The following is a 15,654-nucleotide window of genomic DNA, read 5'->3' as shown; positions in this document are numbered from 1 at the left end:
GTTATGTAAGGGCCATGAGCAGTCATGCAAGTATAGATGTATATGGTTTCTCGTACTTTTTCCAGTCAAAACAGGCATATATTACTGAAAGATAGCAAAGACTGAACAGATCTAGGTTATACGCTAAAGGTAAAATCAGGGAGAGGGTTTAGGTTCACTGTTCAATTGGTAAATGTAAATTAATGCACACAGAAAGGAATTGTCAGGACTCCAAGACTGTAGTCTTCTGAACAGAAATACAACCAGTTAGAGAAAAGTCCCCTGGTAACCTCAACTATTACATAATGCGTAGCAGAAAATAAATTCTGAAAATATCCATATTATCCTTGTGGAACACTGCTCAGTTTTAAGCACCCAGCCTTCAAGCTATCCAGTGGAAACTGAGGAAGTGCAATGACAAATCAATACATTAATAGGGGCAGAGAGGAGAGAGATTTCAGTGAGCTGTACTGCACAGACAGGAAAAGAGATGAATAGAGGAAATAGTAAGGCTTTGTAAATTAGTAAAAGTGATACAGATAATGATACCTTTTTCTGTTTCACTAGGAAGACTAGTGTTACTGGAAAGTAAGAAATAAGTTTATAATAAAGATAAGGAGACAAAATAAAGAACATTTCAAAATCTTGTCTCGTTAACCACTGGTGCCCTCTGACATGTAGTATCATTGAAACCTGGAGTTCAGCTTTATTCTGAGAAGGATTTGCTATTGCTAGTAACAAGGAGGAGAATTCAGATAAAACTATTCCACTGGGTGAAATTAATTAGTCAGACATTAGAGAGTCTTTTGCAACTTCCTCTGAAGCTGCTGGCATAGGCAGACAATGCTGGAGATAGAGCTAGATATTCACCAGCAATACCTGTATTCAGAAAGGAAAACAAGAGCTGCCAGGACTACGTTCTCTGAAAATGAGTTCCTTTTTAAAATCTAAATTGGGAATCTAAGTTCTTAATTGTATGGAGTAAAGGTAGGGGGAAAAAAGGCCTAAGTCATTCTATATGCCATTTATTCATTCTGAAAGATGAACTTCTAGCTAGCCACTTACACAGGTTGTTCGGGACTCATTCTACTGGTGCTCATGAAAGCCCTTTGGTATGTAGCTATAGATGTGCTTACCTTTAAGCTCCTGAAGTCAATGCAGCAATTTGTATGGATGCTACTGAACTGACCTTGGAGAGCCCCAGCATAAGAACCTGCTCACTTTATGCTAGAGCAACGTAGTAGCACTAGCGGTACTAATGATGCAGTGAATGGGGGGATAAGAAAGAAACATGGGATGGGGAGAAAGAAACACTAAGAACCCATTTTTAATTTCAAATAACCAAGAATCTTAAATTTACAGCTCTTTGAAATTCTTGCAAGGAATATACCTGACTAGAATCCCTCGATATTAAGCTGTCACTTGTAATTTTGGTTTTGGGTCAGATCAGAACTACCAGGGAGATATTTTTAAAGTACTATGCTGGACGCAGCAAATCAATTACTATGCCTTTCATTTTCAATTCCAATCTTAAAAGAATAAACTGTGGATCTGCTCTGCTCTACATACTTTTCCTGTGATGAAATCAGATATTTTTCCTCTGTTAGAAAGAAATTTCAAATTGCCAAAGTAAAAGGGGAGTGTCTGTTACACATACAATTGAAAAGAGTGTGAATGTGAGGAGGGGGAGAAGGAAGGGGAGGGGGCACGGGAAGAGGAAGAGGGAGAGAAGAGAGAGGAACATGGAAAGGAAAAGAAAAAGGAGAAAACAGTAAATGCCACAAACAAAATAGAGTCATCTCTAAACTCAATTAAAATTGTAATCTTTCATGTTCAGGGAGCGAACTGGAAGAATATGAGCTGAATTAAGTGTTTTTTTTCTAAAGCATATGAATGAATCATGTTCCTGAATGCATTATTTAGTACTTATCTGAGAAGGGATTGATGCCAGTAAATTCTGAATCATAACAGCTTACAGGGATTAGCAGCAGTTCCAAAGAAAATACAGAAATCATTTGAAATATTTAAACATTTTCAGTTCCTGCTTTGCAAGCAGAGCTAGGTAAATAAAGGACATGATCTGTATGATCGAATAGGGCTAAATAAAACCATTTAAGTGGAAGGGACCAGAGCCCATCCGCTTCACCCCTTGCAGTTAGCACAGCCACCAGTGCTCCTCCAGGATGGCCTGAGGGTAGAGCCAGGCTGTGGTCCAGCTCTCAGCCTGCCCCAGTCAGAGTCAGAAAGACCTCAAGAGTTCAGCAGCAGCAGTGTTTTCTCCTCCTAATCTGTGTTATTCTCTGGGGGACTGCTACGCTGTCACCACATATTCACTGTGCGGTTGTTCCTGGTTCGATACAACCACATCTCTGGTCTTGGCCAGGTTACCGTGTGTTTAATCAAACTTGCACTGTACCTAACAAGGCTTGGCATCCAGTCCATAATGCACAGTGATTTTTGACAGAGCAGCAAGAATGAACTGATTATCATACGTCTCTGTCACAAAAGAAAGCTGGGAGCCTGCAAATCAATGATAAATCACTGCAACAGCTACATTGTTTGGTCTATCACAAACAGAGATGCTACACAACCATGTGCAAAATCCTGACATTAAAATTCACTTGCTATCTTTAATTACAGCTCTTAGTTACCTTAGGGGAGCTAGAATTTGCTGAATACTGAGAAATAGATACTGTCATGTAACTGGGTTTCAAGAATATGGGGGAATGCCTGTCTCACCTGCAAGGGAAATAGTTAATGAAGCAGGGGAATACAAATTCCCTGAAGCTAACCACCGAAAAGCATCAACTCATGAAATAACAAAGCCAAATCCAGGTACAATGGATTTAAACTTCCCCTTGTTAACACTGCAAAAGAAACTCTGCAGGGTAAAAATGTCAAGTGAACTCAGAAATTCCTAGATTGGGGAAAAGTAAATACCCACAGAAAAAAAAAGTCATTAGAGCTTGAGAGAGGAGTAGGTTAAACAAAATGAAATGGCAGCGAGATGTATCACTTGCTAGAAGGATAGCCTAATAAAACGGCATACTCAGGAAGGTGAGACAAAATGTCAAGCTTCCCTGCAAGATGACAAATAAATTGCAATGACCTGATTTGTACCTACATGAATGACCCAATTCAGTAAAATGTATCTTGAAAAAGAAATGGGACTTTATAACTGGGAATAAACTAGGGAAGGGGATGCTGCAAGAGGCTACAGCAAGTTATATTTAACTTCTCAAACCATGCAGTTTCCAGACAGTCCTATGTATTTTAAGGGGTTGCACATATGTCCCTGTAGCTTCCAAAACCTTAACTCTGTAGTGAATCGGCATATCTGTGGGATCATATATGGAAAACTGTACCATCACTGAAAAGGTCATTCTCACACAGACTGTAATCTCAGACGTTTAAAATTTGACGTGACTTAAAGACGACACTGCAGGCAGCAGGCTGAATTCCATCATGTAAGGTGCAGATCGTGAAGAACCCCAAACCGAAGAGTTTGCCCTCTTGAAACACAAGTGTGGCTTTCAAGTTTCAGGGTGTACTGCACTAAGCAACGACAAGAACAAAAGCTTTGGTACATATGCACATAATTTTGTCCTTTTTTACAAATTACAGCAGAAAGGGTTGGTCAGAGACCTTCCTCTGCAACAATTTTCTATCAGAAAATATCTATTTATAAGGGGTATGCTGGGAAGAGGGGAATACAGGACTGTGTTGGCATATGTATGCAGGGAAGTGCTGGGAGAGGAATTTCTCATCAAATGCTCTCAAGATACAAATGAGCTTTCTAGGATGAGCAGGATAAAACCATTATAGAGATTATATTGTGATTTAATGTGACCAAATGAGCTGTTGATGTAATTTTACCAAAATCAAAATGACGTTAAGTCAAAATGAAGAACACTATCAAAACAAGTTAGAGGAAAATTGTAAGTGAAATATACTGATGACTAAACATTCAGCTAGGCATCACTGAATATGCAGGGGAAAATGCGCTACTACCCTCTGTTTGTCTGCTGATTTCAAATCTCTGATCAAGGTTAATTTCACAATAATTTGGAGGGGATAGCAAGATAGTAAATGGAACCTAATTCACAAGAATTGCCTAGCTTTATCTGAGAGCAGTTGACCCACAAACATCCTGTTAAGGTCGACTCAGGCAAAAGGTGTCCGCTTTCTGTAAAGGAGGAAACTTGCATGAGAAGATTTAGAACGTGGTGTTCATTTACCCACAGATGGGTAAATAATTTGGGAATAATTTGCTTCTCAGCTATATGCTAATATAATGGAGTGGGTGACTAGAATAGTTATATCCTTAACAACGCAAGGAGGAAATTCACGCTTCTGAAATTGTGGAAATGGTTGCGTCGACTAAAGGTGTACCAGATCAGTATCAGATGGCATCAGATAAATTGCTATCTATCTTCTTGGTTTATGTTTATTTACTTATTAATACTTATTTAATTACACAGCAGTAGGTGGTATGCAATTTCACATAAAGTTTGTAGGGTTTTATACTTCAAGTCATTCTCTTCAGAAAGAAAAGCTGACAGAGAAATCCCAACGGTACCAGTCTGCACAGTCCCAGAGAACTGTCAACTACTGCACAGGAACAAAGCTCTTCCTCAGAGGAGATTTCAAGCTGAACTGAGAAACAGTAAAGACCGCATAGAAAAGCGATGCAGAAGGTTCAGATTTTGATGTATCTACCAGCTGACAGAATGCAGCAGAGGTCTCTGAAAAGCACACGGAGGAAGCAGTGGTTTTGCTAAGAAACTTGGAAGGGGCTGCTCGTGACTGATACGCTGACATAGGAACTGAGTTCCTGGAAGAAAAGGCAGTATAAAGAAGACACAAAGATGAAAACTTGGTAAGGGAAAAGGCAGAGCTGTAAGAATTGACAGTATCTGCCCAGATAAAGGGCCTGCAGATATATACATACATACACACACACACATATACACATATATACACACACACATATGTATGTATGTATGTATGTACACATGCAAAAGAAACTGTTACAAAGTCACCCTCCTAACACAGTTGTACTAGACTAATTCTCCTGTACTGATTCTTGGGATAGAAAGTGGTGATTGTAGAAACCTCTGTGTGGCAGCAGTCTGAAATACAGATTCTGCAAAGGCAAATACTAAATACGTGTATGTATATATTATGTAATTGTGCCAGCCTAGGTCCTCAACACTTAAATCCAAGGATTTTCAATCCAGTTTGGTGATTAAAAGTATTAGCAATTCCTTTTTCCCAGTGCAGTTCTAGTCCTGGGTTATCCAAACACTTCAGAACATGTTTACCCACATGAGCTACATGTAGCATGATAAACATAAGCTACAATTTTTTCTGTATAGGTTACTGTTTTTCTATTTTTCTTCCGTTGTATGTCTATGCAAATTTGGTCCTATTAAAGCACTAAATAAAAAGATTCATGTCTTTTCCCTCATGTTTTTTAAACCATATCTAAAGTTGTTTAGATATGCTAATCAGCTTTTTTGCTTAACAGCCTCCAGAAAGGTTGTTTCTGTAATTAAAGTGATAAAGAGAGATGCTTAATAATTAAGCATATTTTTATTTATTGATCTGCATGGGTAGGTTAAATTTTAACATCTATAGCTCTATGGAGGGATTTAATGAAATATTTAATGTCGCATATAGTGCCACTTATTCTAGGCATCATTCTTTCGCCCCAGTTTTAATGAACTACTATTATACCACTATCTCAACCAAAGCAAGTTTCTGTTTTTCTCCTCGTGTCTGGCAAAATTACCTCAAGGTATTTAAATCAGATCCCTCCAGCCAAGGTAACTCTCTGAGTCTTCGTCCACAAACCCAGACATAGCTTCAGAATGACCTGTTAAGTAATTCTTGGGGATGAAGCTCTGATTAATAAAGCAGACTGCAAGGTGTAAACTCTGGGATCTCTTTTCCACTTAAAGCCTCGATCTAAAACACAGCATTTAAGTATGTACTGATCTTTGTATTTGGGACCAATTGCACTGATTTATAAATGACTTCCATAACACGTACTGCATTATACATACCTTGTCCTCTTTCTCCTCCCTAACTGCCCTCTGCTGGGTACCTCAGGAAATGTGTTTCTGGGACAGACGGACCTTTCATCCAACTTAGTTTTTTCCCGTCTTAGATCTAAACCCTGCTCTTTTTATTTTCTCCTTTCATTCTTTCTCTTCTTAATTTTCAAGCACACTTTATTGCATGAAGGTTTTATATACGGTTTTCAATCAGAGTGAATGTGCTCGCTCAGGCCTAAAATACTGAAGAAGAAATCATAAAGAGGAATTTTTGCATCTAGTCAGCTACTGCTGCAATTCATTGATTGCAGAAGCTAATGTTGAAACTCAGACTGACTTCAGGACTTTCATATCTGTTGTGGAATGTGGCCCAGTTTTCAAATTTTCACTCTTAAGGATTTTATAGAGCTCTACACATAAATAATTTCTGCACTTTGCAGGAATAATGTACTCTTTGCTCATTAGTGGCCTTTGGGGAGGTTGCTAGACAAGTGTGTTTTACACAAGCAGTTTATTTGTTAACATATGATCTCAGTGTGAATGTCAGTTTTAAGGAGCTACTTGAGTATTTAGAGTTAAGGAGGCTATTTGCCTAAATGAAAAAGGACATTAGTGTCAGGAAACAGATGGAATTTATCTTCCCTGTGTTTCAAGGGCTCTTGGAAATAAAAAAAAATCTGCAGTATCTTTAAGAGTGAATAAACAGACACAGACATTTAAAACAATTAAGAACTATTTTTTTAAATAGATTTTGGATACAAATAAAATGAAGACCAATTTTATGACACCATTTTACAAAACTATGTGGTCAAACACATGGAATCATGAGTTGAGTGTGTAGATGAGAAAGGGAATGGCCCATCAAGAATGGGAAGTTCCACAAATATCCAATGCAACAAATGCTTAAGTGTCTTTGATAAAATACATTAACCTTTGTCTTTTTCAAGGTATGAGTATAGATCTGACCACACAAAAGCTGATTCTCACACGTTTGTGAGCACATTTTATTAATCCAGTGAAGAACTCTGAATGTAGGCACAAATATAAAACTATGTGTAAAAATTAATCATAAAGATCATCCAGGTATATGGGAGGCACTGAACATTTGGGGAACATTGGGGGAACAATTATCAATAAAGTTCAAATTCAGTAAGACTCTTCACTCCACCTTAGTGCCATCTATATTCTGCATAATACTTCAGTGTTTGCTTGAGTCAGACTGAATTCAATGGGATTAGATAACAAGCTCTACTGTCTTGCTGAATCAGAACAGAGGTTTTAACGCAAAGATAAATATTTAATGTAATATAATGAGATTCTCAATAAGCAGAAGAGAAAGGAAAGCTACTAACTGCAGAAATCAGATTTCAAAGTGAGGAGCAGATTTGCAAGTCCTGCCATGGGCTTCACTCACAATATCATCATTAAAACCTGTAATAATGTAAGATCATTTAGGAATTATTTCAGCCTTTAGCATTGTGTGTATGTAAAAGCATTTATCCTTACCAACAAGCTATTTACAGCCCTTTTTCTTTTGCCAGAGACAGCAATCACTGCAGAATGAAAGATGAGCTACACTCATGGCTAGCTGGTTGTATTCCAGCACTGGTAAAACAAATCATTAAGATCAAAGGACCAGCCATTTTAATAAACTGTGTACACTGTTGTTATTGTGACTTATTGCTTTGCTCTGCAGAGAAGGAAGCTATAAAACAGCATAAAAGAGAAATCAATTTTTTTACTGCATGGTTAAGTGTTAACCATACATGTTATACATATATAAGTATATAATACCTATATATTATATGTATACCTATATATTTATACACACACGAGTAAAACTCTAGTTGTATATACATATATATATGTGTGTGTCTAGGTATATAACTCTAGGTGCTTACCTGAGAGATTCACAGCACACCTGCATCTATCTTGGGAAAAGTACTTGTTTTATCTATAGATACTAGTTTTCACAGATGTTTCCAGATTATAATAATGGAAACAGACTTGTCAGTGTGCATGTATATGTGCTGAGGGCACGTCCCAGTACTATTTGGGTGCTGTTTCTCGCCTACACAAGGCAGCTGTGTTGCGCTGTGCGGCTCGCAGGCGCTGTCTCCCCTTCAGACAGTTATTCAGACGGTATATCCTCCTGCAGAGCACGGGAGCTCCTCCCTGTCCACACGCCTCTGTTTTCTTTTGATGGAAGCCAGGATGTGTGAAGGGAAAGGGAGAAGAGGTAGGTCAGGTCCTGACTTGCAGTCCGGACATGGCCAGACCTTATGCTGGGACACAGGGGAAAGGAAACGTTCCCTGATTCCCCAGTTCAGCCTCAGGCTCCTCCAGCTTACGAAGCACTGTTGTTCCATGCTGAGCAGGGGGCAGTTTTGTGATATAAATGAAAAGTATTTGGGGAACAGTTGCCATGGAGAACAGGACACATTCAAAATTATTACTATATAACTTAGAGTTTCATGGCTTTTATAAGATTCTGGTTCATAGGTCTGATATTTCAACTGATGAATGAGTTTGTATTTCCTCATATCTGGGTATTCAACCAGGAAAGACACCTGCCATCTATCCTTTGAAAATAGCATTCTCTTGAAGGGGTCTCCACCAGGCTCCAAAACAAAAGGGTGGCCAAAACCACTGTTCAGAGTTGGTGAAGGTTAGAAGTCCTAAGCCAGCCATAGTGCACAGAGAGCTAGGTATAACCTCATCTGCCTCAAGTACACTTCCTAACTCATTGTTCAAAACACGTAGAGGGAATATACGCACATCTGGTAGTGATCAACTGATTTTTCAGGATCCTGGCGAGGCTGATATTGCTGGTTGTCAGAAACCACTTGATTTGACTTCTGATCCAGAAGTCATTTGACTTCTGATCCAGAAGTCAAATCATTTAAATATTTCCATATATTTAAATGGAAATATATATTTCTCACTTATTGCTTCAGGAGGTCATCTTTAAACATTCATGAGTCATTTATCTTAAAATAAATTCTTCTCCATGGAGCTGTCTGCTTATTTTACCAAATATTTTCAATAATAAGTTTTTAATGTGTTTTCCCCTTTCCAGTATTTCTAACTACATTTTAGAGCCTAATTCCTTAAAACTAATGAATGTTTCTCCTTCCTTTATGGTCCATTGCTGTGTTGCTTAGCCACTGATTATATGACATACAAACTTTATCTCCTCTTTTATGACAAATGTTGTTACAGCCTGAAACAATTCCACCATATAGATAAAGTATTAAGTCTTTTGTGCAGGTGAACAGCTCTTCCATTTCCCATGCCATTATCAGATTGGCCTATTCCTACAGGACTGCAGCATTTCTACAATCAGGACAATAATCAAAGTCTATTTCTCATTCTCTGAATATTGCTGATGAAAGAACGAATCTTATTCTTTCATGCTTAACTACGCAGAACAGCGCTATTCATTTAACCGTTTCAGGAATCTCTGAACCATACAGATAAATGGGCTTTTGGATGAGCAGGGATTATTCCACTGTATCAAGGGATGTGAGGCAGCGCTTAATTTGGGGCATTAATTACTTAGGGATACATTATGTTAGGCTGATATGTACAGAAACCTAGATTATGAGAAGATATGGCTTGATCGACAGAACTAACTAGAGTATATAACAGAAAATTTTGGATTTTGAGTGTAGTCTCTCTATATATTACTTGCCAATCCAATTGCTCCCAAATTACAAATAAATTTGAATGTTTCTAATTACAGAAGTATTTTAAGTAATAGCTATAGGCTTTTTTTTTGTTTTGTTACAAATATAAAAAAGCGGTCTTTTGGTATATAAATGTAGCAAAAGTACTTAGCATTCAACAGTTGTGCTATTGGAATGCAAAAAACATTGCACACAACAGATTTTACTTTATTCCAACTCTTCTTTCATTTGATGTAAATACATTAATCCCGAGACCCAAAGAAAACCACTCCATTTTCCTTGGTTTGGATTCAGCCAGTTCTGCGCATTTGAGATAATTGATGGGTACAAACTATAAAACTTCAGGTAAGAGCACTGCCGTCTTTGTGGGCTCATATTTGAATCTTACTAAAGACATGCCCCTATGCAAATGATGACACTGGCTCTAAACAGCTCTTAGGTTCAGCAAGCCCCTCTCTTTTCACTTCTGGCTGATCTTAACCTGGAAACAGAAATCCTGCTCTAGTATTTGAAGCACAACTGAGCTCACTGGACCAGTTATGGATCTGTGCCACATTTTTGATTTTTAACTGAATTTGAAACTCTTTTTTTTAAAGTGTATATACAGATTTGCTTTATAGGTCATATATGCTCATATATCTCAAGGCTGCAACTAAACACAAAAAGAACTCCTATATAGAACCTGTAGATTATTTTGTGCAAAGGTTTGCTCCTCGTAATTCCTTTTCTTCTTTGGAGAAATTATACGTTTTCATTTCCAGTTTGCTGGATTCAAAATGTGCAAGTATAAAGAAAAGGTCCTCACTTGACATTTTGATCAGAAAGCATTGACCATGTTGAATCAACTTGCCCATGGGAATGTATTTATAGTGTCACAACTTGAGAGCATGTATAGGTCAAACACATGCCAGAAAGGTGACGTTTCCCTGGGAAAAGAAATTCTGGCTTTTGTTCAGCCAGAGTCCATAGCTTATACAACCTTAGTTGTGCTGATTAGCATCAATAGGCATTTTCAGCAGTACAATAGAACTGAAAGATGCTGATGATTGCATCTAAAAAATGACAGGCCATTATTTTTTGTACTGATTGGAATACGCTATATTGAGAGGAGAATCCTGATTTGGGATTAATATCTCTGTACAGGAAGGCCTGTGCCACTTAACTATTTCATTTTCTTAAAAAATACACCTTAAGTGATAAAATAAAAAAATCTGTATGCGTTAACCAGCCCTTTTTATTCCTTTCTCTATTTCGAAGGATATTTACCCACTGAATTATTGCTAGTAATTATTAAATTACTGGATAATCACTAAGGAATCATCAGCTCACTTACAATAAAATATTAATTTTCTTAGACTCATTGACTAAGTTTGACCATCAAATTCTTACAGAAATTGTATCAGGGCAGTATTTTCCTCATTCTTCTTTGAGAAGACATTTCATTACCATGCAAATGGAAGTGCCTCTGAGCAAACTAATTGGTATATGCGACATGTAACATGCAAACCACAGTATTAAGTCACTCCACATTTTATACAGAAAGTATAATTCAAATTTGACTGAAAATACCATTGTTTTTTTGAGATCTGGTATTTACATATGGCAAAGTGGTGGGTGGATGTCTCTTACATGTGCAAAGGTTAGAAAGAATAATTGTGTAAGATACTATGCCTCACCAACAAAGAACATTTAAAGGAAATGCACTTGGTAATTAGATTAATACTGGGCAATTAATTTGATAGAAGCAGGCAGCCTATTTGAAAGCAACAGAAGTACATAATGTAATCAAAGCATATTTGGCCCAGTTACTTGCATTTGTTTATTTATTTAAAGGCATGTTGTATGCACACATTATCACTATCTTTTAATATTTATTTTAGAAGAGACTGTAACATTCAACAGGCCAGGAGAACACTGAAGAAGACCACACATTTACTGCTAACAATAGACATGGCCACTAAGCAGTTTAGGCAACTACAAATTCAGTTTCAAACACAAAATCTCGGGAACACTTTTCTATAGGATGGGACAGAACCAGACTCCCAAGTGTATCAGAAAGGATGCTATCAGCATCTGCAAACAGGCTTCAAGTTTAACACAAATGAAAAATCCATTCAAACATGCAATTTTGGCACGTGAATACAAACCTGAAACTTAACACACATATCTGCCAAACAGCCAAGAACCAGGCCTTTCATGATCTAAACTCACCGTCACTCTCAAAAGCGTGTTAAGGTACGCTAATCTTTCTGACGTGCAGTCATTTCTCTTAAGTGACGAAATATAGAGCTACTGCAGCCAGCAGCAGGCAGTCATTGATTGCACACTGTGAAAACACTTTCTAAAGACAACTCTGTTATCAGATGTGGTTATTTACCTGTCATAGTCTTGGCAAATCTCCCCAACAGCTACCAATGCTTTCAAGTACTCATTGGGTTGATAGGGGTGGATGTAGTGCAGTGAGCAGCTGTTCCTAGGATCACCATTTGATGCAGTGAAATCTATAGCTACCTGGAAAAGAAGAAAAGCCAATATGTTGTGGAGCTCTTCTGGGCATAAGTATATCCACACCAACCATGTATCTTTACCAGAAACAGTTTTCTGCAGAGATTGCAGCCTTAAAGCAAAGGTCATTTTACAGCGTACTTCATCAAACTTGAATTAGGATAGTATTGATAAATACGTCTAAAAGTAAATGACAACTTATAAAATAAGAGATAATAAAACTAAAATGGCATAATTAGGAAAAAAATGAACTGCATTATGATTCTATGTGGAAAATTATGTTCTAATGCACATGAATCAAATTAACTATCTCTAGGTTCTCATACTTAATTAAATTATTCTAGCTCAGGTGATGTTCAGGACATAAAAGCTGTGCAGCAAAAATGTCCCAAGAGAGTTAAAAGTCATACTACAACTATAAATTAAAACTCCAGTTCGGAACATTTCTTAGCTATTTTAAACCTTACTGTGGCTGTAGTAATAGTAGTAGATAATGCCTGTCTGGTATTTTTTATCTTCAAAACATCTAAGCACTAAATAATTAACCCTCCCAATTTCATAGATGATAGCAAGCTTAAAGGTGACCTGCAGGGCAAAAATAAAGCTTGAATCCTGCACAGATGTTTGTGTTGAAAAGGCTTAGAGAAGATTGTGGGAAGCAGTCAATGCAAAAGCAAATACTAATGAATCCTCTTAAAATTCATTTCTCAATGCTCTTTATACTTCTCACTGAAGATATACTCTGGCATGCATCTTTCTGTGATATGACTGTCATGGACCAGAAGGTTCTCTTCCGAATTTTTGATGCTGTTTTCTGGGAATTCCTAAAAGGAGCAACACAAAACCCGAAGGGTCTCATAGAGGGAACAAAGCCATTTATAAACTTTCTTATGATTTTGTCCAATGACCTCTTCCTCCAAAAAACCCTTATACCTGGACCTTCAATACGTACAAATGCACAGAGTTCAATTTTCAGTTTTTACAGGGCAGTTGACAGGTAAGGGCTTTGCTGAAGGCTGCAAGAAGAACTTTGAAGTCCCAGCTTGCCTCTGCAAATGTGCAGCTTCCCCAGCTGAAGCCTCTGCTTGGCACAGGGAAGTCTATTTTATGCAGCTATAAAATGCAAATGAAACATGACATTTTCATTCTCCCTTAAAAAAAACAGCACAGTTCTCCTGAAACTTATTTTTTGTTGCTAAAAACTAAAAGGAAAAAATCATACTGGCTCAACCCAACATGGCTTTTCCCCACCATTTCTGATTTTCCACCTTTAACTCTTGGCTGAAGAAAAATATTTTTCCCTGGGCTCTAGTTAGCTTGGAAATCCCTTCATCGCCTTGATCAACTATGAACCCCCGACACCTCACCACATTTCAGTCAGGAGATATAAGCTTAATTTGGCTTGCAGATAAAGTAATCTTTCACCTCCGCTTCCCTACTCACTGTTCATGCACTGAAGCAGTGAGTCTGTTTTCCACATAGATCTTTTTCCGCAAATGATAGCTTGATTTAACTTGAATAAATCAATGCGATACCTCTCATGTTCTCACTTGCATGCATGTACATAACTGACAAAGAAAGAAACACTAGTGGTTTGTGAAACCTAAGGTAAATCCATAGATACTTGTGTGGATTAGCTTAGTTTTGGGACGCTTATTTTCAAAAAATCTTAGCCAAGTTGTGCATATTTTCTTAAAAAGATGCATATTTTCTCTGATATTAATTTAACTTTAGTTTTTTGTTCTGATCATAGAAAGTGCAAGAATTTCACCGATAGGGAAACAGAGGGCATTCCTGTAAAATTGTTAAAAGCTTGTAAAAAGGGTGTTTTCACTGATAACCCCAAAACAGACATTAATGAGGCTGGAGCGACACATCAGACAGAACTGGACAAATCTTCCTTTGTGCCTGTTAAATGCTTTTTAACTGAAAACAAGAGTAGAGTGTAGGAATAAGTAGTGGGTTTCATGAGCTTGGAAAAAAGTCTGTGGCTAGTGTTTGGGAAAGAAAAAAACCCTCCCCAAAACAAGCTTGCATTTTGGAAATGGTCCTTGCAGTAGAAATCTGCTGATAAGGACAAAATATCCTAATTTCCTATGATGAAGCCTTTATGAATATTTGTACTCGGATGCACTGTACTTCACTTTGATCCAAATCTGTTTGATTCCCGAGGGGAGGACTTTTAAGAAAGATGTTCGCTGTTACTTGCCACGATTCCAAAATAACAACGCAAAGTTCTGCTCTTTTAGCATTACCCAGCAGTACCAAGACTTTGTGCAAACAAGTAGGATAAGGATTTGTAAAACCAGCATATCACAGAAGCTAGGCTAATATCAAAACTGAGCTAATCATGTAGGCAGCAAGTAGGAATCTTTTTTACAGTGCGTACATTTGATTTTTATCAGTGTATCTTTAAATGTATCAGTTCAAATGTACCAGTCATCTTCCCACAGCTAAATAAGAACATAACATAGCAATAACTACACTCTTAGCATTTTTTTCCCTCAGCCTTGTAAAAGGGCGATTTTCATTGCACTGAAAACATCCTACATAGCTCGGACCTCCTGCTAGATCCATCAGCAATGAATCAGCCTGTCCAATACCGTGACCTGCCTAAGAGAGAATCTGTCCAATATATCTTTCTATTACAGTTCCTTTTATGCATGTTACACATCCTTTCTGCTGTATTCCCTAAAGTGATGAAAATGTCTTCTGACTACAGATCCATTTGCACTGCCAACTTCTGAACATTTCTTCTGCAGCAGGGAACACTGTCTGATAAGAGATACAGTGTTTTGCAAAAAGCAGTGCATAAAAGTAGCAAACTGGAATCAGCATTATTGATGTCTATAGATGAAAGCTTCTTAATAAATGGTTTTAAAGTGAAGGAAAAGTTTACTTCTGTTTTTCAGTGACATTCTTTCTAACTACAAACTATGTTCCTACAATAGATGTACAAAGTATCCCAAGAACACACAGCATGATGTTACCAAAGCCTTCATTAGTGCCTTAAATTAGCAGGTACATCATACTACAGCTTTTTGTTATCAAATGTATGCTTAGCATCCCAGTTTCCCTCCCTCAGCAAGTGCCCTTTCAAATCACAGTTGTATCGTACTGCCTGTACGCAGCATGAACTCAATAGAAATGTCATTAATATTAAGACAACAACAACAATACATGCACCAGGAGACTTTCAAACAATTCCAGATCCATTCCAGTTAAAAGAAATGGAAATCTGGGAAGGTAGAAGGAATAAGCCCCCTCTACTTCAGTGGTCTGAATTAACCAGATTAGGACTATGTGAAAAGGAGATTATATGACGTGTGCAGAAAGCAAGGGAGCGTTGAGTATTTCCCCTGTAGGCTGCAGCCTTTCGCTTCAGTGCCCACTGGAGAATCTCTGATACATTTCTGGAAACA

The 15,654-nt window shown here is 37.7% G+C and overlaps 1 protein-coding gene across 2 annotated transcripts in view; it reads right to left on the bottom strand.

The window, feature by feature from the left end:
- CPNE4 (copine 4) overlaps positions 1-15,654 on the bottom strand; it is a 257,286-nt gene that overhangs the window by 26,486 nt on the left and 215,146 nt on the right. For both annotated transcript variants that reach the window (XM_075143282.1, XM_075143281.1), the window contains exon 11: positions 12,105-12,238. In XM_075143282.1, coding sequence (XP_074999383.1) covers positions 12,105-12,238 — 134 coding nt within the window. The remainder of the gene's footprint in view (positions 1-12,104; positions 12,239-15,654) is intronic.

Source organism: Calonectris borealis, chromosome 2 (assembly GCF_964195595.1).
Source record: "Calonectris borealis chromosome 2, bCalBor7.hap1.2, whole genome shotgun sequence".
NCBI classification, from domain to species: Eukaryota; Metazoa; Chordata; class Aves; order Procellariiformes; family Procellariidae; genus Calonectris; species Calonectris borealis.
The sequence above is the reverse complement of the archived record's forward strand: the minus strand, read 5'-3'. Positions and strand labels throughout refer to the sequence as shown.